The sequence below is a fragment of the Buteo buteo genome, chromosome 6, assembly GCF_964188355.1.
Source record: "Buteo buteo chromosome 6, bButBut1.hap1.1, whole genome shotgun sequence".
Lineage (NCBI taxonomy): Eukaryota > Metazoa > Chordata > Aves > Accipitriformes > Accipitridae > Buteo > Buteo buteo.
Window position 1 is genome coordinate 40,529,289 of NC_134176.1, and position 23,146 is coordinate 40,552,434.

Genomic DNA, 23,146 nt, shown 5'->3' on the forward strand with positions numbered 1-23,146 from the left:
GCGGTGGTGGTGGTGGCCCCGCCCTTCGGCGGGGCGCATGCGCCGGCTTAGCCTTTCTACCGCGTTTGGTGAGCGAGCTGTCCGTCAAGCGGTAAGGCGCGGATGCGGGCCAATCAGGCGCGCTCATCGGGGCGTGGGCGGAGCCTTAGCGGCAGGGCGGAAGCGGCGAGGTCCGGCGCCGGGGACGGTGTGAGTGAGGGGAGGGCGGGCGGCCCGCGGGAGGTGGCGGTGCCTCCGCCTCGGGGGCTTTTAGCTTCAAGTCCGGCGGGGCGAACCGTGGGGCTGGTCCCGGTGCCGGTCCCGGGCCAGCAGGGGTGAGGAAGTGCCCGTAGCGCGGGCGGTCAGCGGGCCTGGTCGCTTACAAAACCGTGGTGGCGGGTGTCGGCCCCTCCGGTGCGGCCTGGCTGCCGTGTGGAGGGGAGGCCCCCGCCGGCCTCTTGCTCCTTACAATCGTGTCCCCGCGGGAGCAGCGCGGTGCCTGGGCCCGAGGAGGGAGGCAGGCAGGCGGGCAGGGAGGCCGGCCGGCCCGCGGCGGAGGCGGGCAGGCCGCCGCCGATCGCTTCGGTGTGTCCCCGCCCTGAGAGAGCCCCTCTGCCGGGAAGGAGGCCGTTGGTAAGGTCTGCATGGCGGGAGGTGGTCGACTCGGCAGGGTGCTTGTGTCAGCCTGTTCTTCGGGCGGCCGGCGGTGCTGCTCTGCCTTTCTCGTCTTTTAAGATACGGTGCCGTTTGGACTTGAAAGTGTTTCTCTTTAAATTATTTTCTTCAGCGTGCCTCCTTGGTTTTGATCGCCAGGCCGCTGCGAAGCTATTTGAAACTGGTTGAAAAGAGGCTGTGTTAAGAGACTGTCTTGTACATTGGTCCGTTGGAGGCAAGTAGCATTGAATTGTGTGTGAATGTTTGCTTTGTAGGTAGATATGAAGAGAAATTACTGGAGAGGCAAAGAAAAACATGGATGGAGCAATCGCAAGCACAGCTACCATCCCCATCGGTACAGAAGACCCAGTCACAATAACTGTACTGAAAGGCAAGTATATGCAGCTTCTGCTTAGCATGGGTTAAGTCATTAGGTGTTATGCCTAATTAAATTTGCAGGATGGTGGCTACCTAGAACTGGGAGGGTTGCCATCTAAAAATCTAGCAGACGGTACTTCTGTTATATCCATCATCCCTAGCGGGAGTGGAATTGCATTGATTTCTGGAAATTTATCGTGTGTCCACAACTGTATATTGATTTTAAACTGAGATGTGGTTCCATGAGCTAGTCCTTTCAGGTGTGCCTGATCGTCCATAAACTCTTCATCAATATGCAAAGATAGTTCGGGGAAGAAAAATGTTTGCAAGTACTTCATTCCCCCTGCCCATTTATTTTATGCCTCGGTGGCTACTAGTATAAAAACTGTCATTGAAGGATCTTCCTGGAAGTTTGAAAGCATGTTAAGTAACATCGTAATAATACTACATCTAGCAGATCAGGAAACTGAAACAAGGTCTCAGGAATAATCTACTGCCTTGAAAACTGATTCTTTCAGAAAAGGACATTTTAAAGTTTAAAACTTACACTTGCCTGTGTTTGAGCTATTTTTATGGCTCTCTTTCTTTCCCCTGTTCTTTCCTTAGTGCCTCTTGCAGTAATAAAAGAGGCCAATCCTTTGCTTTAATGCTCCAAGCATTTTTTAAAAAATATATTTTTGGAGAAAGAGACACATACACACATATACAAGTTGCCCCGTTAGTTGTATTTGTGTAAGAAAAGTTAGAAATGCAAATGGGCCCTAGTTCAGTGAATATAGAATTAAAAGAATTTTAGTAAAAAGCTTTAATTTGAAGTGCTTGGGTTTCATGTGAGGTGTTTTTCCCCTTGTAGCTCGGTTATGTTCTTTAACTATTTACAAAGTTGTATAATCAAACAGCAATAGAGCTGGTATTAGAACTAGAATTTCTTTGTCATTTTGTTTTCAATAAATTACGACTCTTGCAAAACATCTTGGCTTAATGCTTTTAAGATGATGTGTAATAAGACCTGTCTTAAAAAGTGAGAATTGTACGGGTGATTCAGAAAACATCCCAGTGGAATTCTGCTCATCAGTACTGAATATGCCCATTTAAATTACTTCAGAAAGAAGAAAGCTGCGGTTACCCTGTCGACTGCTATGTTTATGATAAAAGCAGAGACTTTTATTTCATGGAGTTTTCATTAAACTTTTGTTTATTTTGCATGTTTCTGAACCTCATCAATGGAATTCTTGTCATGAAGAGAATGGCAAAATATTTTTGACCCAACATCAGTGTTTTACCCACACTGTCTCTCGCTTTATGCTGTGAAGACTTACATGCTTTCAAGGATGGGCTTTTCTTTTAATCAGGGGATATGATAAAATGCCCAGAATTAATCTTTCACCAAAAAGAGTTAAAGGCACTTGCAGAATCAGCAGCCACCTCTAATGTTTTAGCAAGTAATTAAGGCTTTTAAGATGTTGGTATCTTTAATGTTCCTGGGAGGTTTTTAAGCTGAATATTTTTACTGTTTCATTTTCATTGTTTAGTGTATAGTGGTATGCACAGTGTGCTTATCACAGCCCTGCAAAATTGTACTCCATTAATGTCAATAACAAGCTGCTTTCTAGATTCTTTGTGGGAAAGATGTGTAGGACAATTGTGAGCCTATCTTGAAAGTGATACTATTTTTTTAGGCTGGAACAGGCAGAACCACAGACCCCAGTGAATGAAGGCTCCAGCAGCAGTGGAGATCCTTCTTCATCCAGTTTAACACAGAATTCTGTAGTACCAGGTAAGAGACCATGTTTATGGGTCAAAAAATCAGTGTCTATTTGCTGACTCTATGAAAAAAGTAGTAGTAGCTGCATTAATAGTATTGTGTTACAGGAAGGATATAAGCAGTAAAGTTTGTAGAGAAAAGTAACATCAGGTGATATAAAAGATGTAGTAAGTCAGGATCTAGAGAGCAGGGCCAAATGCATTTTCAGGCCCACAAGTGCTTCTCATGTTTGAAAATTTCTGTGCCTAACCAAGCTGGTATAAACTGAAAAAATAGAATTCTGTTTCTCCTTCCAGAAACATTGTTTGGGGAAGAAAATGAACTTTGTTTCTTTTCTCATATGTGCTGAAGATTTAAAAAAATACATATTTCAGTAGAAACATTAAATAAGCAAAGAAAATAAGAGACCATATAAAAAATTGTAACTTGTATCCAGTTACTCAGTCTTTTAAAAGACACAACGATCTACCACTTCAGGGGGAGGGGCGGGGGGAATCATCTCTATGCCTTGAGTGTATTTTGTAGTCTGTAAGAAATACACTCTGGCTAAATGTTCATTATCAGGGAATTGACTGGTGAAATCAGACTTGATGCAGTAGCAGTGCTATTGAGGAAGATGTCCTGTTTGCATTCTGGTTTCCTGACTCATTAAACCACCATAGCAAAAGCTAAGCCTGTGGGAACATATATTTCTCCACAACAGGAGAATCTTGAAACACCACTGACTCTATAACCTCTTAACAACAGACAAAGCCAGAGTTTAGAGACCTTTTTTGTATATCACCCTTTTGTGCTTAAGAGATTGTGAGCATGTTAGGAGATGTATCCTGCAAAACACTTATTGCTGTGTAATTAGATTCTGTATAGTAAACGCAGCGTGCTTTTATGAACCTTACTGATTCATTCACTAACTTATCTTTTTGTTGACCTGAATAAATCTTGGTCACTTGTTGCCAAGCTGAAACCTAAAAGATGCTGACAAGGAGCTGAATTGTAAGCAGCAGCAAAAAGAGGTTACTTCAGATGCAATTTCTGGTAGTAGATAAAGGTTTAAATAAAAACTCTTGAAGTGAAATGTTAACATTCACCCTCTTCTGAATAAAATCATTTGTCTGGGGACAACGTACCATTATGAATCTGTCAAAGTACTTTACCTGTCTGCCTCTGTGAATTTAGTGAAGCACTAAAATTGAATGTTTCTCTCATCCCAGTTTATCTTTGGAAGGAGCCTCTGTGTATTGTCCAAATGTACTCTTGATTGTATCTAAATCTCTCCTATGTGTTGAAGAAAAAGTGGCTTGTTCTGTGAAGTGAATCACTTTATTTTGGTTTGGGTGATACCTTGTTGTGAATTTGTTGTTGTTGTTGTTTGGGACTGCCCTACCTAGTCTTTTAACCAGCACTGTCCTTTCAGGATTGATTGATGAAGAAAGATCATTTTTGTTCTACAGCAAAACCTTCCCTCTCTGCTTCTTTGATCTGTCTGAATTTCATCTTGGTCAGTGGTGACATCGCTTCTGTATCTGTGTAACGACACTCCATTTGAAAACTATAAATAATCTTTTTTTCCTTTAAGTGGCCATCATCTGTTCCTAGTCTGTGTATCATGCTTGGGACCTGCTGGGAGCAAGAGCTTTGAGCCTCATGACACTGACATTCCCATGAAGATGTGAGATGTCAAAGAGCAATAACAAAACCTAAGTTATCCATCTGATTTTGCCTGGGTTTTGCCACTTTTTTTTTTTTCTTTCTTTCCCTAAGAACTGCCAGGATTTTACTATGACTCAGAAAAGAACCGCTATTTTCGCCTGCTGCCTGGACATAATAACTACAACCCACTCACCAAGGAGAGCATTCAGTACAAGGCGATGGAATGCAAAAGACTGAGACTCTTAGAAGAGGAAGAAAAACAAAAGAAGGTACATTCTGAAAAAGATTGCAATTAGGCTTTATTGTGCTCTGGCCCAGGACAGATTATAAGCTAAAGCCTTTCAATTCTGACTGTGGTACAGTTCCCTAAGCTGTCTGAAGAAATGAAAATTTCTTTTTGCTGAGAATTTGTAGTCCTTGAAGGCTTTTGTTTGGCTGTTCCACACAGGAATGAAAGCAAGTCATTACTAACAAAAAACCTGTAAAGAGACAGGAACTGTGCTTAGAATTGCAGATTGTCCAACAGTTACACTTGAGTCAAGACATTGGATGCCAGGTTTCAAATCCCTGCCTTGATTTGGCAAAGTGACGTCTTGATTTTAAGTTTTCCACATGTTTAATAAATGTATCGATCATATTCCTGGACTCTGAACAAACAATACTGATGATATTTTGTGGAAACAACTTTTTCATCAACAATTTTTTTTTGACAGTTAAATCTAGGCAGGTCTTGCGTTTATGCCTGGAAAACCTGTATGCTTTTCATCATAAAGTGTTACAGCAGAGTTAATACTGATGTTGCATATCTGTAATTAGGGTAAAATACCCAACAAGGATGGTTTTTAATTACCTGAAAGCTATGTCTTACAACTTTACAAATCACAGCTCAGCTTAAATATGCTGTAATTTGGAAGAAGCGAGCACTATTTTTTCCTTAGGCAATGAAGTTCTCAATTCAACCAGCTATTCAGCTCTTCAGTCTTCACTGTGAAAGTGCTGCTGTTGGTTTGGTTTGGGCTTTTTTTTCAGTTGTTTTAGCTGCTTCCATGAGCAGTTTAGGTTTCATAGATGCCAGAAAGCTGCTGGCCATGTTGCTGTTAATGGGAACTGTGGATGTACATCTCTTCTCAAAATCTGGCTATTGAATCAGACGTCTGAATTAGGCTCCCAGATAAGAACGTTTTGACTCTTAATGTTTGGCTCTTGCTTTGTCTGAGCATTATCAAAAAGATTTGTTACTCCATAACTCTGCAAAGTACTCTATCCTTTGGTCTCCCCAGAAAGTGTTTGTGTTTGTGTGAAATTTTAAAAAATTATGACTGGAAAAGTAGTTTAGTGCAGCAGTAAGACTGCATGATTAATAACAGACTTGTTGTGGTAGAAAATTTTGCTGTTTAATAAGAATTTAAGGTGTTAATGTGAAACCAGAAGGTGACTTTGCACCTCAAGGTGGTACTGCTAATTATGTCAAGCGAAAACAATGGCTGTTGTTTTGGGTTTTGGGTTTTTTTTCTCCAGTTTTTGTATTTATAAAAGCACCCCACACCTCACAGGAATATATTCTTGTCTACTTACTGTAGTAGACCAGGGAGGTGTGCTGGAATGTGTTTTATAGATGTTCTGAGAATTTTAATGTATGTAGGCTAGAGGAAAAAGTTAGCTAAGTATTCCAAAAGTCTAAGACCCACAGCCATGTTTGAATTGTAAACAAGCAAATGACTGAGTACACTTTTCATTTTACTCTTTTCCAGAAAACAACAAGGGCTGGACTGAACTCATCTATGCTGTTACAGAAAAGACAGCTGGGTTTGCTCAGCTCCACGAGTTATTGCAGGTACAGTGATTTGATTTGCAATACCAAGTTCTGCTGTTAGTGCAACTGTTCCTGTCAGGTTTTCAGGTTTTTTTGCATTTCCTACTGTTCCTAAATGAAGAGGAACATATTGCTTATAATAAAAAAATAGTTATGTTCTCTTAATAATCAGATTACAAAAGTGGTGAGAATTCAAATGAAGAAGAGGTTTCCCAATTTCGGATAAATGGAGTTTAAAACTTCACTTTTTTTTTCCCTATACATGCTGTTATATATATATCTCTGTGTGTGTGTGTGTATATATATATATATATACACACAGATAGATATATAGATATATATATATATGCAGACTGCTTACAGTGCAACTTTTCTTTGGATGAATGCTCTTCAACTGATGTGACCATTCCCCCTGCCCCCCATTAGAATAGCTAAGATAGTTCAGATTCAGTAAGTGCAGAAGGCAAGTTAGTGACTTGCTATGTGGTTGTTTCTGCTACTGAGGATGTGCTGGGATTCAAAATAACAGGATGAAATTCAATTAATGTGGAAAGTGCACATGTTCATGGATTATATAAGTGAAATTGCAGCATGCTAATTGTTCAGGCATTTTATCTTCTGTGATTGAGGAACAGTTCTGGATATCCTATCCAGAATTCTTTTCATTGGCATTACCTGAATTCTAGGCTTAACTGAATTCTTCTCTGTTCCCCTCCCCTACCTGCTTTTACAGACTGGTCCATGAACTAAAAGTGAACTGCATGCAGAGACAGAAGATAGAAATTCACAGTCCAGATTCCTCAGTTGCTGGAACCAACAATTTTAAAATAATTGTGGTATGTTGTGAGAACTGTTAAGTCTTTAGGATAAAGAGAGCCTATATTCAGAGAAAATTCAGGATCTTGTAATCAAATCCCATAGGACAAATTTCACTGTCAAAGATGCATTATTTCTGTTGTGTCAGTTATCAAAATCTGTGCTTGGTAATTGTAAACAGGTAGGAAGAGGCTGTTCCTTTCCTAGAAAGGAAAATGGTGAAAAGGTTGAACATGAAAGTGATTTTTTTTTTTTTTTTTTTTTTTTTTTTTTTTTAAGCTGATCAACATGTCCTCTTGGAAAGAAACAGGAGCTGAGTGGATAATTAGTGTGGGGCTGGGAGGGGGAGTGGAGACAATTAAGAGAAAGAAGAAAATGGAAGAGAAGAATTTTGGCAGGGGCCAAGTTTGTGGTCCAGAGAATCTATGTAAACATCATTAATCATTTTGCATTTCATGATTTGAAGGCAGTTTCCTCTGGTTTTAATGGTACTGCAGGAGAGGTCTCTGGAGCAAATCTTTCAGAGTCTATGTAGGAAGCTCTCCAGGACCAGCTCCTGGCCTTGTAAACAGAGCCCTGCATAGGTAGCTGAAGCCAGAAGGGAGTCAGAAACTTAGTGTCATAGAAGAAAAATTGAAATGTAGCACCAGCCTAAAAAGGTGATCAACATCAGGAGAATTCCACGTTCGCTTTTGATAAGGTTTACATTTTTGGTTTGAGTTCTCTACCAATAACAGTCTGTGCTTACTAATCAGCCAGAGTAAGTGTCTAGAACTGATAAAATTGGAAAGAGTATTTATTGTTACTCAAGGACTAAATCCTTTTCTTGCTCATGTTTTTTCTGTGCATGCGTATAAAAGGGAGTTGGCCACTGTTTTTAGAGATGATTGGAAAGTGGATGGTGTAAAGAGATCAAAACGAATGTGTTGTTTCATTTTAGACCTAATGCAGCTCCCTCAAGCTGTTTTTTCCTGTAAGTTTCCAGTAAGTGTGACCAGTAAGCTTTTATTTTACAGGCGGATGTTGCTTGCGAACGGATATTCACTGTGAACGATGTAGAGCATGGAGGATGTAAATATGGTATCATCAACCTCAGTGGTTTGGGGAAGGAGACTCTCACTGTGGAGATGTATGACAACCTCTACTTCACAAACCGCAAAGTACTGTGCTCTGTTCCTGCTTCCTTCAGTTGTTGCGTTCTCAGAATGCTGTTCTTGGGAGGCACAGGTAGAAGTGCATGAGGGTTGGGGACGGGGTTAGGAGGAGAGAATGGAAGAATTGAGCAGTGCGAAGCTTGGATAAATGCAGAATTGTGGTAAACTTGTCTCTGAAAGTGCTCAGTACCAGTGTTAGTTCTCAGGAGTGTTATGCTACAATTGGAACAGAAGACTATATAAAGTATCAGCTTCCAAGAATAGTGCTTACTTCAGAGTTGCACGTGGCCGTAGCCGACAAAATTTATGTTGAGGGCCAGAAACTTCTAAGATTTGTGTGCTTCTTTCTTAAAAATAATTTTGGGAAAATGTGTTTATCCTTGAACATGAAGCGTATTTAAAACAAGCTTTCATAATCTCTTCATGCTCAGATTCTTTTAAGGATGATGCCTTAAATAATAGGATGTGCTTGGTGCCTCAGGCTGTGTTTGGACAGACTTCCCAATGCTGCTCTGTCTCCTACGTTTCAGAGGAGTATGTGGCTAAAATGCTTGTGTCCCATTACTGGGCTATTTCGTGGCTAAGGAAGTGTGCCCAGCGCATAGTTTTATGTCATCTTTGCATGGAAATACCCTTTCATGAATTGAATAAGAGGTCACAAAAATAGTATGTCTTCTTGTGTCTGAAGGTGAATTCTGTGTGCTGGGCATCATTGACTCATCCAGATTCTCATGTTTTATATCCTTTTAAAAAAAGAAACAAATTAAGTTCAGCTTTCACAAGTCTGCATCATGCTGCACAGAACAACTAACTTCCAGGAAGACCTCTCATGTAGTTGTCCCAGAAATTAAGTTTTCTGGAAAACAGAGGAAGTTATAAAAATGGAAAGATGTTGGAGCTAGTGAGACAGATGTATGGTTCTGTTATAGATATATGTAGGATTGTTCCAGTGTAATAGTAGATGAAAGACCATGTTTCCTGCCCTGGAGACTTCCCACTTCATTAATAGTGTAGATGCCATATGCAAAATGATTTGATGTTTAGAAATTGGCTGGGGCAAAAGAACAGGAAAGAGGGTTAAGGCAACTAACTTTCTCTTTGAAGTGGGTTGGTTGGTTTCAGTTGTAAACCATCCCCATGTTGGCTGGGGCGAGAGGAGAATGGGAGCAGTTCACTGGCATGATGCTCTGCACCTTTCAGAGCATGTTCTGCAGATCTGTCTGAGAAGAAGAGGAAGGTTGATGGTATAGTAGAGGAAGCAGTAATGGACAGTGCAAAGCACAGAAGAGAGGAAGAAAAGGAGGTTTTAATGTGTGAGATGGCAGGCAACAGATTACTATTAAAGTGCCAGAAGAGGAAATTACATAGAAATGTGTGTAATGGCTCATGGGAAAAGCCAAGCAATTCAGGACTGATCCAGAAGGTGGCAGGAGTTCATCAGGCTTGCTCACAGCTGGTTAGGAGTTGGGGATTGTTTGGTTTGGTTATTTTGTGCTTTTCTCTAGTCATATCACAGATTTACCCCGCTGAATTTGAAATGCAGCTTTCAAATCCTATTTATACCTGGTGTAATCTTCAGAAAGTATTTTAATGTAATCTGAAGTGAGTCTTCCTTGCCTCCCCAATGCGTGCTTCCCTTTTTCCAACTTAATCTCCATGAAAAACAGATCTGTATTAATGCAGCATCATCAGTATGTAAAGATGAGAAGAATGATCCATGTAGGCCATGCTTTTTTTTTTCTATCACTAGAAAGATGCTTTAGTATTCCTCTTGTCTTGTCTTTCTGGTAGTGAAAATACACAAGCAAGAATTTGAGTTCTGTCTAGCTCTTTCCAATGAAAGAAATGAAAAGTGAAGACTTAATTGTAAATTATAAGGCACATCAAAGATCTCAAAGGGAAAGTACTGTGAGCTGTGGCTGTGTCAGAGCATCTTGCTTTTCCCAGCTACAAATGTTAGGCAGCCTGTTCCATTCTAGGGAGAAATCTTTGTTTTCCTTAACTCACTTCAGCAAGCTGTGTCTCATGGGAATTGCAGAAACACCAGGCTGTGCCAGTCTGCTTCCAGCATCATTGTTCAGCAGCACTAACCCAGGTAGGGTGTTTTTGTTGTGGTTTTTTTTTTTTTCTCCAGTTTTTGATAGCAGTTATGGTGTGAAAAGAGCACAAAGGAAAGATTATTTCTGCACTTTTCTTCAATAGCTGGTGAGACTGTTGTATTCTTGTAAAACATGAAAAGTCTGAAACAGTTTAAGAAGTGAACAGATGAACTTACCTTAAGAATTAATTAACAAGCAGTATTCAAAGCACTAGTTTGTTTTTAACTGATGATGATGTAGTACTTGACTTTGGTAGGAGAACACCTCACTTGTAAACATTTGAGATTTTTCATGAGAAGCCTGGCCTGAAACTAATACTCAGAAGCTGCACACAAGAAGTACTCAAATTTCCTTATAGACTATTTAGAATCATTGCAGAATCCCTTCGCATAGTAGCTACTCAAGTATGCTCAGTGGATTAATCAAAGGTGGAAAGCTGGTAAATGTCTCAGCCCATACCTCCTTGTACAAGCTCATGCTCAGTTGTGTGTAAGCATGATTGATTTGGAGAATCCTATGTCTTAAGTCTGATGGCTGTAGCTGTATCTTTATATATTTGTTTGTTCAGTGTTCTTGGGGACAGGACTTTATTAACTGGACCTTTGTGATAGATGTCAGAATATGCTTCTTCAAGTCACATAGTACAGTCCTCTAACCCAGTTTCCATTCAGACATGATCAGTTACGTTTATACAGAGGAAGTCTGTGATAGATAAGAGTTATGGACCTATTTTAAATTTGTAATGTCAGGCAGACATAAATAAAAAAAAAAATATGCATGGAGTTAGCATGAACTTGAAGAATCACTGAAGATGGATTGCTACTAGGCCAGCATGCCCAGTTGCTCTGTAGAACGTTTGAAGCCATTCACCATAATCAGATGCCCTGAGTTCCACCAAAGTCCTCCTGTCTAGTATTTCCTATTGACTGTTTTAGGCATTTCCAAGTTTCTTGACTTACTTTACTCTCCTAAATTGTTGGTTTGAGGGAACATTGCTAAGTAGATGCTGGGAGCAAAGTAGAACTTAACCTGTCTAAACCCATGTTTTAGATGTGTCTGTGCTGCCTGACATATGTATGATCATGGATGTGCCATGAAGGAAGTGAAAACTGAGGACTTAAAATTTATGCCAATAGTAGACTTTGTGCAGGAGCTATTTGAGTAAGGGTCAAATCTAGGATATTGTTACTTACTCAAACCTTTTTTTTTTTTAAATAGGCAGGCCAAGAACTTACAGGTTAGGCTCTGGCTAATCTATAGCTTATGAAGTAAATGTTTTGAGTTTCTAGCCCACTCGTCTTTGAAAAATGGCTTACTCAGTGCTGTAAGGCAAGTGTTAGTTTTCTCTTTCCTGCCATGGTCAGCCCTCTGACTACTGAATAATTTCACAGTCTCTCACAATCATCTATCTATATAGACTGTAAGTCTTCAGTTTACAGTCATGAAGTCGCACTTCTGTTTCCTGTCTCTTGAGTAGCACAGGGACATTAATTGGGTAACATTTTCTCTGCTTCACATTGAGATGTTGAAAGAAGTATGGAAATCCAGAGAAGCTTTCTGAGTTACCATCTTGTCCTAACATTTTATGGTCGCTTCATGTGTTGCTCCTGTCTCCTAGGAGATCGACCTGGAATGCTGTGCAGCTTCAAGATATCCACTGCCTGGTCCTGTGCTTGGTGCCTGAATCCCCAAGCAGACAACTGCTTCAGCACAGGTGATTTGCAAGGCTAGCCACCCCTTCCACCTCAGTGGGCAAGACTTCTTGCATTAATCTCCCAGCTGCTATCCAAGTTACGGCTAAATGAACATAACCTGTCTTCCTTAGGCCTGACACGACGAGTTCTTGTGACCAATGTAGTGACAGGGCATCGACAGACATTTGGAACCGGTAGCGATGTATTGGCACAACAGTTTGCCACACAAGTAAGAAGAACCATACACCCTTCATTTTTTCAGAGTGCTGCCTCATTGGTGGGCTTTTTGTTCCGTTTGCGATGGGACTCGTCCTCCTGTACATAAGGTTGTGATTACAGTTGCTGTTGGATACCTATTCCACAACAGAGCTGATGTGGTCTGATGTTTGCACACAATTGAATAGCAACAAAAAAGATTAACTGATTTCAAACTCTGTGGCAACAGGGGTAATTTTTGTTAATCGTACAGAGGTAAAAAGGAGATAAAGGAAGTATAAAGAATACAGTAATAATGTGTTGTAAAATTGTTTTGGTTTTGGCAAATGACCTCATTTTGTTAACGCTCAGTGTATTGTCTCCATCAAGAAGAAGAAAACCCCTATAAAATACAAAGGACTTGCTCACAAAGATTTAGTGAGAAGGGTGAAATTTGGAATATAAGGATTCCAGTTCCTGTTTTGCTGTTATGTTAGACTAAGTTCCTACTTACATAGCTGAACTTTCGCAGCTGAAGTAAATAGTTGAGGTTTGAATGGAACTAATGAGTTGGCTGAAAAATGTTGCCGTGTGTAATAAAAATTCTGGTTCTTAATGCCCATGTTAATAAAACAATTTGACAACTGCACCAGAGAGCTCAAAAGCTTGACATAGATTCTGTCTGTGTAACTTGTAAGATCCTTTCAAGTGTCCCATAGGATGCTTCTTTCCCTTGGATTTTTCCAGACCCCAATGCTGTACAACGGCTGCCGTTCAGGTGAGATTTTCAGCATTGATGTGCGTCAGCGCAACCGAAAGGGCCAGAGCTGGAAAGCAATTCGTCTCTTCCATGACTCAGCAGTTACATCTATTCGCCTTCTTGAGGCTGAACATTATCTTATGGCAGGAGATATGGCTGGAAAGGTATGGCTTTGTTGCGTTTAGCATATTCTCTTCTTTTTAGTGTCTGGGCATTGACAGGTGCTTATCCCAGTCCTGAGGGCTGTTCTTTGGGGGGTAGTATGGAACTGGGTGATAGTTCCATATATGGGTCCTCTTCCAGATCCACTTATGTATCAACCATCAAGTGCTTTCTGCTTTGTTAATATATCCTCTTTCAATTACTTCAACTTGCAGATAAAACTGTGGGACCTGAGAACAGCGAAGTGTGTGAAACAGTACAAAGGTCATCACAATGAATATGCTATTCTCCCTCTGCATGTAAATGAGGAGGAAGGACTTCTCACCGCAGGTGTGTTGACTTTTTTCCCCTCTACTTGTACAATGCCTGGCAGTGATTTTCTTAATGCCCGAGGAGTGTTTCTTAGTACAGCTGGTGGAAGATGTAAAGCTGTTAATTCTTCAAAATTCAGAAGAAATTTAGCCTTAGACATACTGTAATATACAATGAAAATTAAGAAATAATGTTATGGATGCACACCTACTGTAATCACTCCCATGTAGCGCTTGACAGCTTTATCTGCTGTCCTGCAAAAGTCCCATTATCCTTTCTACAGTGTGTCTCAAGGGTAGAGCAGAAAACACTAGATTTTGAAATACAGGGAAATAACATGTTAAATGGGAGACGTGGCGTAACTTTGTATAGAGACTAAAGACCGTATATATGTTTATTTGGTGCTTAAGTGGGTAATGTGGTGATGGACTGAAGCATCGGCATGTAAGCATAACTCCTTGTAAACTGTCTATACCACCCAGATTCATTTTGAGTACACTTGGCTACAGTCTGAGGTTATTTTTTTATTTTATTTTATTTGGGGTGGGGGAAGGAAAGGTAAAAATAAATGAAGCAAAACCCCTAAATCCTTATAGTGTAGCCAAGTTTCACAATGTCACTGTAAACAGTGACCTCTCATTGGATTTGTCAATACATGATGGAATAATGACAAGAATTCTTGTCAATTTGACAGCGAGTTTTTCTCCCTTTTTTGGCTTAGGAGCTTGATAATGAGGAAAGCACTCTAAATACTGATTTATCATACCTTTTATTGCTTAATAGGAAATGCACGTTTTTCCCACTTTTGCAGTATTCAGTGTAGAATTTCTGTTTCATAAAGTATTGATAATCACTTTGCCTCTAGTGTATGTAGAAATGGTTGGGGTTTTTTTTTTCCCCATAGACCTTCTGTGATGATAATCTTACAGAGCCATGTAAAATACTTTTTGTGTAATGTTGAATTCTGGTGTCCTTTCCAGTTGGTCAGGATTGCTACACCAGAATTTGGAGTCTCCAAGATGCCCATCTGCTTAGAACCATACCTTCTCCCCACCCATCTTCCAAAGATGCCATTCCCAGTGTGGTGTTTTCTTCAAGACTTGGGGGTAGCCGAGGAGTTCCTGGCTTACTCATGGCTGTCAAGCAGGATCTCTACCACTTCTCCTATAACTGACACAATATTCTCCTCAGACCTGGTCTACAAAGCTGTCGGCATACACATGTCAGCATATATTTGACTTCAGGATTTTTGCACCAGTCACCGTGCTGTTGAGTCACTACATGCTGCTGTTGCATCTACTTTAGCCATGAAATTCTGAACCTCCTTCAGCCGGTTCAGCAAATCTTGCTGTACACATCTCAGAGATCTTGTAAATAAAAGCTGAATGCTGATTAACTTCTTAGGTAATATTCAGCCTCTGAAATCTAACTATAAGCTTTGAAAAGCTGGTAACTTTCAGTAAGGGCCTGTCTCATGCTAGCTGAATTTGCTGTCAAAAGGCTGCTCTAACTTAATCGTAGTTTGGTCATATAACCACTTAGCTGTGGTTACATCTACACTAGCAAGTAGGCTGGTGCAATGGAGTGGATTAGCAGACTGAAGTAGCTGGTGTTGAGAAGCCGACACTACAGGTGTTCTGGGGCTTGGTTTGGAGTAGCTTTGGTCTGGGTCCCTGCATCAACTGTCTCTACTACGTCTATGCTTGGAAGCAGTTCAAGGAACAGCTGTTTCCCCACTCACACTGTCAGTCCTTTGAGCTGGGCCATGCTAAACTTTGTCCTTTTCAGATGATGGTAGCGTGCCACTGCCCTGCCACCATTCCCTTTAAAAGGCAGCATGTGTAGAACAAAGCCCCTTTCCTAGTCCAGGCTGAATGTCCCTGTCAATTTATCGTAGTGTTTCCTAACTGAGTCCACACCCCTTAACGTGGAGTTTGGTCAGCAGTCTGGAACGGCAGGCTTGCTCATGCAGCTGTAGCAGGAGACAAGCCCGGTCTGGACTGTCCACATCCTCTTTGGATATGAGATCCCCTGTGCAGAGTCAGGGCTTTCACATACAGAGCTATAACTGGGCCCTCAGCTGTGAAGTTGTAGCACCAGCTCACAGTAACTGGATGACACTGTATCTGTATTTGAGAACAGTCGTTATCCCGTGGAGCCTCATTACCTCCAGCTCCTTCCTGGTAACCAGTCTGGGTTGGACAAGACCATCCTGCAGCTAGTATATGTAGGAAGCACTGACAAGATCAGGAGCCTACAGGGGGTAAAGGCCCTCGTGAACTAGATGGGGCTACTGATGGGCTTCACAGGAAAGACATGATGCACTCAAGTTTTCCAGAATTCGTAGAAAAGGAATGCAGGAACTGCCCTTACTGGGATCCACTTAGAGCATCAGATATACAACTGTGTCACCAGAGATGCTACTTCCCGTGGGGTCCTGTCACGTCAGCAGGTGACCATACAAACAGGTTATAATCCCACCCTTGCTGCACAGCATGTTAAGATGGAGGCCGTGTCCAGCTGGCTCAGTGAGATGGCCATGTCAGAGAGCTAGGCTGGGTGTCCATTCCCAGTGCCTTCTGAAATGGGGTGTAGGCTGCACGTGCGCACAAATATAAGTGTTGCTGGTGACTACAGGTGTGGCCTATAGTTGGGAGTACCCAGCACAGCACTCACACCTGGGATACCATCTGTGTCTTTGTTGCAGAGGGGTGCAACAGTGCGGAGCATCCTGGGAAGGAAGGAGCTTGCAAGACCCCATCAAAGCTTTTCTACCTCACTAAATTGCATTCTAGGAACAAGAAGAAAGAGGGCTGATATCCGTCTCTTGGCCGCTTACCCCATTCACTCCACCATGTCTTTTGAGCAGGCATAATTCATTTGTTTTCCAAGGCCCTTCCTGACTTTGCCGTATGTCGTCCTGTGCCTGTAGTGCTGTCTCAGAAACCCTTCCGGGGCTTAGGGCCAACGGGCCTGCTCAAAGGGGCAGGGAAGGCATCAAGCAGCAGAAAGACACTTTCCAGCAGCAGAAGTAGAGCAGCAGTACTCCAGCGGAGTATCTGCTCTCCGTGTATAGGCAGAGACAGGACATAGGTAGGGGTAACTTTAGGTACACTGAAGAGCTGGTGTAGTACTGCTGCGGCCCAAAGGAGGTGAGAGATGCTGTTGGTTGATCAGGCACAGCAGGGTACCAAGCAATCCTCTTCCTTCCCTCAGACAAAACCTTCACTACTACCTTCCTAGGCATGCTACTACGGTTTCTAGCTTTTTTTATTTCTCGGCAGATACTATTATTCTTTTGCACCTAAAGCTTTTGGCCAGAGCAACCTATTTGTGGAGGGATTGCACCCTACCACCTTCATCATGATGGGCCATCAGCTCAGCTCCATCTCACACTGGTGCATGCACAGGGAAAGCTCTTGGGCTGTAACTGAGCAGGAGTATTTGCAGTTAAACAAGTGGGTTGGCAAAACTGTTCCATCAGTTACAAAATGTTTTTCCCAGAGAAGGAGAGCGTGAGCTGCAGCGGCGGGGGGGAGTGAGCAAGTGAGTGGCTGCCTGGTGCTTAATTGCCAGCTGGGGTTAAACCAAGACACCTGTGGTTTTTTGTTTGTTTCCAATGCACTCCCCTCCCCTTCCATTTTTCAAGTGAGTTTGGATAAGAGGGAATTATTCAAATACAGGTGCCGGGAAGGGTGGGCCCTACTAAAAATCCTCTTTGTCCTGCAGGGCTCCACACTTCTTTCTCCAGTCCTCTCACAACCTTCAGGCCTAAGCAATGTGCTGTTCTAGGAAACTGTCTTGTCTTCTCAGCAGCTCTTATTGCTCACCACACTCCAGTGGTATGTGTGGTGATCTCCTTCCCTTTCTTTGTATTTCTTTTACCCATTAATCTATATAGAAGACAATAGAGCAGGAAAACTCTCCTCTTGGGAGCAGTGTAATAACTTTACAGTGTGAATATATTCTGTATGAAATAGCTGTTGCATGGGTAGTCAAGATGAAAGATGAATCCCAGCAAATACTCAAAACGTTTTCTTCCCTGTCTGAGCATACATTCAAAACTCCCAAATCTTTCTTGTGTCCCATTAACAGCCAAATTCTGTTTCCCCACAGGCAGATTGAGCTGTGAATTCCTTACAACTATGGCTCCCCTGATACATCTGGCTTTAGCGTTCCTCTGCAGAGCCTTCTTTCTCACACAAAGTGGAGTGGATGCTGCTCACAGCATACTCCGTGCTGCCCCTTCTTTCTACAGACCTTGTTTATAAGACCAGGGGTCCCCTGTTCTCCTCAGATGGTCGGTCAGTCAGTCTTGCAGGCTCTTCCCCTTCCCTCTACTACCCTTGGATAACCAAGAGACATGATTCTTGGCTTGCTTTTCAATTTGAGAAAATACTCTGCAATTTGTCTTGATTAGTTATGTTAATTTGGGACATTTTCTGTTGCATACACAGTGATTAATGCACGCCGCACAACTTTCAAAAGCATTTGCATTGACTTAGTTAATAATGCATACTGCAACTAAGCATCTGTTCAGGAAATAGAATGTAGCTAACCCCATCCCACTGCAAACTCCTGATGTTACATCTGATAATCAACTCAGAGTTGAGTTGGAACATAGTTTATATTGATACGCTTGCTAGTAAACATGTGTGGTTCAAACACTTGCAGGTAGCAAATCACAAGGATCATGAACTCCCTCAAATCACAATTAATTCCCAAATTTAAAATAGCATTTAAACTCTTTTCAGTGCTTTTAACTCCAGTACTGCCTGTTCTGCAAGAACAAGACCATGCAACAATTGTGCCCAGTTACCGTGGGAAACACAAACTAGGAATTGTGGCAGAAAGGCATCTTACATAACTGAAGATAGTTTCTTCTCTTTTAGGCAAAACTCATAAAACAAAAGATGCTTATTTGCTTTCTGTTGTTTCCAGGAGCCAAGTGCACACACATGTCCCTGCAAACCTATTCATTCAATTAGTGCTTTTGCAGCCAACACTTCTAATTAAGCCTGCAAGAGCAGCATGAAAGGAGAGGGGAAGCAGGGCAAGAGAGGCAATTTGGCTTCAGTGACAAACAGCAAGCAGCCTGCAGGCAGTGGCTGAAGTATATTAAATCAACTATTTCATTACGCAGCAATAGCTAGGACCCTAAGCAGTTAAATAGTGAGGAACTGCAGCACTCTTCCCCTCTGCTACAGTGTCAAAATACCACATTTCTTTGCCTCAGCTTCTCAGCAAGTACTGAGCTAGTAGGAAACTTCAGAAGGGCCAAACCTGCACTCCAAGATAGGTTGCAGCATCCCTCCTCCAGCAGACACAATTTGTTTGGTCTGTTTTGCTCACTGGAGCAAGGCTCAGAGCGGACCACCAGGCTCTCTCCACTGACCAAACTGCGAGTCCCTCCTCCCATCAACATGATTGTTTTTGAAGCCAGAGTCTCACCCTTGTTCTGTTCCATAAACCCTGCTTCTATTAGTCATCTCTCAACCCTGATTAAAAAGGCTCTTTCCACATAAAACCCTTTAGGTCACAAAAGGTTTTTAGACATAACAGGTAGGAACTTCAGCTTTTACAGTTTTAACTTGAAGTGTCTAAAGCAGGGAGGGGATTTGCTTTTGGGTCTTCTGTGGTGGGGGTTTATGTCTTTCTGTTGGCCCTGATTTATTGCAGTGCATGGCTTCATGGTCATTCCTTCCCTGTTATCCTGATGAATACTACAACTAAGAGGTTAAAAACATCAATTTACTAGTCACAATTTCACTTGGGCATTTTTACATTTTTGAGCTTAACAGGGAGCTATTCTATCAGTACTAGAAAATTAAGCATCCATTGTGAGGAAGTGAGAATTCAAGCCTGAATACATACCTAGTCTCAAGGTCTGTCCCCTTACAGTAGCTGCTTTCAGAAAAATTATAATCTGGCAGTGGACAATTCAGCTTTAGTCCCTAAACCTTCAGTTGCTGGCAGCTGCTTGTATATACTAGGTGTACTACATACACTGTGAGCTGAATCAAGCACTCAATACCAACCCAAAGTACTTTCTAGACAGGGGTTCTGGGAAGAGGGGCTGGGGGTTCAAAGATGCTTGACCTGAGTGTTTAAAGCACTTCACGAATTAGTTTCATGTTTCAAAAATGGAAGCCAAGGCACAAAGGTGATAAACCATTTTAAGTAATGTCTGAAAATATAATCAAGATCACCTGCCTTTTCTTGTTCAAACAACTTCTTTCCTATCTGCAGTTCTATTAATATAATGGTAGCTGTAAAGCACTCCGATGCCTTCTTGACAAGTCATCATCTGTACATTATCATACATACAGTACTGCTTCTCTCCAGTGCTGCTGTAAAACTGCCTTTTAAGCAGAACCAGAAAGATTTAGCCAGCTTTTCAAAATGTCAGAAATCAAGAGTGTTTCAAAATCTCCAGGCATTCTTGACATTAGAATTTGTGTAATGCCGCAATTGAGACATTTCCTACATGAGGACTTTTTTTAATATATATATGAACTGTATCTGTATTGTTTTATTTTTTGAGTTATATCCAATAAAAATGAAGTTTAAAAGCTGAATGCACTTTAATTTTGGCTTAAGATAACTAACTAGATGCCATTCTAGTTTAGCATTGTCTTTGTCACATTATACTGTTGATTTTGAAAGCCCTCAGAGTAAGTTTTTGTTATTTTGGCATTGCTATGATTTCACTGTTGATGTGCCTGCACTATGAACAAAAACATTTTATGATATATTATGTGCTGCAACTGACAGAATATACATATCAACATTGCTTTACCAAGAAAGAGTGCTCAGCTAAAGCAGGGGGTGGGGATGGGACACAGATGACAAAAACCAGACAGTTCAATTGCTTGTCCAAATCACTCTCTGTTCTCAAATTACTGGCAGGCAAAGACATAGCTGTTGGTGCCAAATTATATTACAGCCATCAGCAATAAATCAAATGCAAGGACAATGCCACAATATGTGGAGTTAAGTGACTGACAACATCAGTTGACGGTGAAACGTGAAAACGAGAGGCTGCGAAATAGTGTGCGATAGTAGTACTTAAACCTCATTGGGCTGGATATGCTGGAAGCAAAAAGATGAAGAGGAGCAAAGTCTGTATGACCAGGTGGGAAGCCAGAGTCCTGCAATGTTAAAGCCCAGGCTACCCAAAGCAACAGGGGCATTTGTGAATGTCTCAGCACAGCCACAGCAGACAGACACCTTGCATAAATGCAAGGCAGATCTAACATAATGATGGTGTTTATTTCAACAAATAAACTCTTGTCGACATCAAAAGCTAGCAAGGCTTGTCATTTTCCAGAACACAACCAAATGGCCAATTCACAAGTGACACAGTCAGGAACATACAGGATACCTTGGCCAACTTCAGTGAGCGCAAATTCACCTGTGAGGAACTGTGCAGGAGGATGAATGAGCAGGAAAATCAAGGCAGGGGGGGGCAGGGAAGTGAAAGACAAAGCTGTTTTTCTTGTTCAAGTAGCTACATGTTACAGCCTGCTGCTACCCTGACAATAGCTACGTGTTGCAGCCATGCTGTTCTGCCATCTGATTCCCTAGCTGCAAGTCTCAGGTGCAGCATGCACCTGGTATGCATTTAAGCCAAGTTTGGCCTAAAGGTTTTGGGTAGGGATTGTAACTAAAAGTGTGCACATCTATATGAAGCTCACATATATCTGCTTCTCAGAAGGAGAGGAAAACCCACATCCCCTACTTCAAGATGAATCTTTATGCTGAATTGGCATAGGTACCCACAATGGAAATAAATCCATGAGAATAGAGCAATCATATCAGACATTCTTTCCTCTACAAATCTAGGCTCATTCTGCGGTGCTTTGGGCGAGGAAATGGTTCTTCACTAGGGCATATCTTTGCACATCAGTTAATTCATATGATTCTTATTTTACTCGATGTTTTTCATAGCATTTCCTAATCAGAAGAGGTGCAGAGGCTGCTTGATCTGCCAATAATCAATCTGACATCATTTTCTGGCAAGAGCGTTACATCAGTCAACTTCATTCTGTAACTCAGAACATGCTTTTATCTTGCCATGTCTCAGACCAACTGAATTCATTATCTTACCAAGACACTGCATTGATTTTAACTACTGAAATATTAATATTACAGTGAACTTCAGTTGATCCAAAGGACACACTATCAACCAACTGCAATTTCATGGTAATTAATTAATTTGTTTTCAGTAAAACACACATAGTGATCTTCTGGAAATTTCCTGGAAAACAGTCCCCTCCTACCCCTGCCCTTGTAAATAAACAAGACTTTTTCACACAGGAGTTGCCTTGGAGTGTCAGACCTGTCTCATACTGCCATTACGTAACACCCACAGTTTGGGCTTTTGCAGAGCTCCAGCAAGGTTGCTGTTAACTGCTGACAGGTTCTGCAAAGACTCACTCCGGTTACATGCTACCACACCTCTGAACGTGAAGCAGCCCTCCTGAGAGTTTAGGAATAAAACTCTCACAGGTTTCTACTGCTAGGATTAACCCCTGTCTTCAGGCCAACAGTCCCACCCCAAGCACAAGATGCTCCCGTGTTACTTGCTTTAGTGATTTTTTTTTCCCAGGATTTCTATTTCCTTCATTTAAGTTTCCTATAGAGCTTTCTGTCCACAGACATCGTTTAGAGCCCTTTTATTTATTGAAACCTAATGTGTTAATACCAAATAGAACTGGGCTCTGCTAAAATATGCATCTATCCCCTTTAAGTAGCTAAAGAATTTAATAACCATATTCAATACTCTGCATACTCACAGCACCCAATACTATCAGAAAAAATAAAAGCTCTTGTGTACAGAAAACAGCAGTGAACTTAAACCTTACAGATTTTTTTTCATTTTGGAAAACAAAGAACCCAAATAATCCTCTCAACATTGTCCAGAAAGAGTAACACCAAGCCTGCTGCAGTTTAAGCACCACGTTAAGATTTTGCTTTGTTGAGCAACAGTATAAAAGATTCAGCTCCAGGATAATCAATCAAGAATGGACTCTGCATATTGACAGGTTGCTAAGTTACTAAGATCTCATATATACTAAAAATGTTTAGACAATATTTTCCTCTTTGACTGAGTAGTAATTCTGGCTGTGACAAGGAAAAAAAAGAAAAATCAGACAAGTTGTTGAAACAGACGCCAAAGATTTTATAACAAGGAATGTCATGGCTGCTTTCTCTTTGTGCATTAACATGGTAGTAAAGCTACATGCATAAACCGCACACAGGGCACAGCCTACAAACCAAGAACACATTGCTTACCCATTAAAAAAATAAAAATACTTTGAAGCACAGAATTATGCTGGATGTGCAGAATGTCTTTTAAGAAAGGATTTCTACCTACTCGTGCCCTCCCTTGGGCAACTGTCAGTGTATGGCAGACTTTGCTTACGAAAACATTAGACAGGCCCCAGTAAACTCCGCCAGTACCGAAGGTGTCCTGGAAAGTCTTCTAAGTCTACTTCCGCGTGTAGGCTCGATGTAGTTGCGAAGGGGCAATCACTTTGTGAGTATGTTCTTTCAGAAACAAAGTGAGAACCGCTTGTTACAAGGAAAAAGTCAGTACACTTGTTCAGAAGATAAAGTCTTTTATAGCAGTTAATTTAATAATACAGTCCTAAAACAGGATGTTGGGCACTCATCTACACAAGAGCACATTTAATAAGCTGGGGAAAAAATA

At 41.4% G+C, this 23,146-nt stretch overlaps 1 protein-coding gene across 4 annotated transcripts; it reads left to right on the plus strand.

Moving 5' to 3' along the window:
- Positions 1 to 134: 134 nt before the first annotated feature.
- DCAF4 (DDB1 and CUL4 associated factor 4) lies at positions 135 to 20,867 on the plus strand. 4 transcript variants are annotated; one of them, XM_075030573.1, is made up of 14 exons: positions 135 to 189; positions 909 to 1,024; positions 2,691 to 2,788; positions 4,538 to 4,695; positions 6,178 to 6,260; positions 6,973 to 7,075; positions 8,072 to 8,215; positions 8,898 to 8,947; positions 10,225 to 10,304; positions 11,927 to 12,022; positions 12,134 to 12,231; positions 12,945 to 13,121; positions 13,335 to 13,449; positions 14,412 to 20,867. In XM_075030573.1, the coding sequence occupies exons 2-14, from the start codon at positions 915 to 917 to the stop codon at positions 14,603 to 14,605; spliced, it is 1,506 nt and encodes a 501-aa protein (XP_074886674.1). In that variant the 5' UTR covers positions 135 to 189; positions 909 to 914; the 3' UTR covers positions 14,606 to 20,867. The 4 variants fall into 4 exon arrangements, with proteins under 4 accessions (XP_074886674.1, XP_074886675.1, XP_074886676.1 ...); XM_075030574.1 differs by having other exon boundaries at positions 183 to 314; XM_075030575.1 differs by lacking the exon at positions 135 to 189 and adding an exon at positions 346 to 617.
- Positions 20,868 to 23,146: the final 2,279 nt, after the last annotated feature.

Excerpts from the sequence above, each read along its gene's own strand:
- DCAF4 (XM_075030573.1), top strand. The coding sequence starts at position 915 with ATGAAGAGAAATTACTGGAGAGGCAAAGAAAAACATGGATGGAGCAAT. Across the intron at positions 1,025-2,690 it reads CACAATAACTGTACTGAAAG|GCTGGAACAGGCAGAACCAC; the intron begins GCAAGTATATGC and ends CTATTTTTTTAG. Across the intron at positions 7,076-8,071 it reads ACAATTTTAAAATAATTGTG|GCGGATGTTGCTTGCGAACG; the intron begins GTATGTTGTGAG and ends TTTATTTTACAG.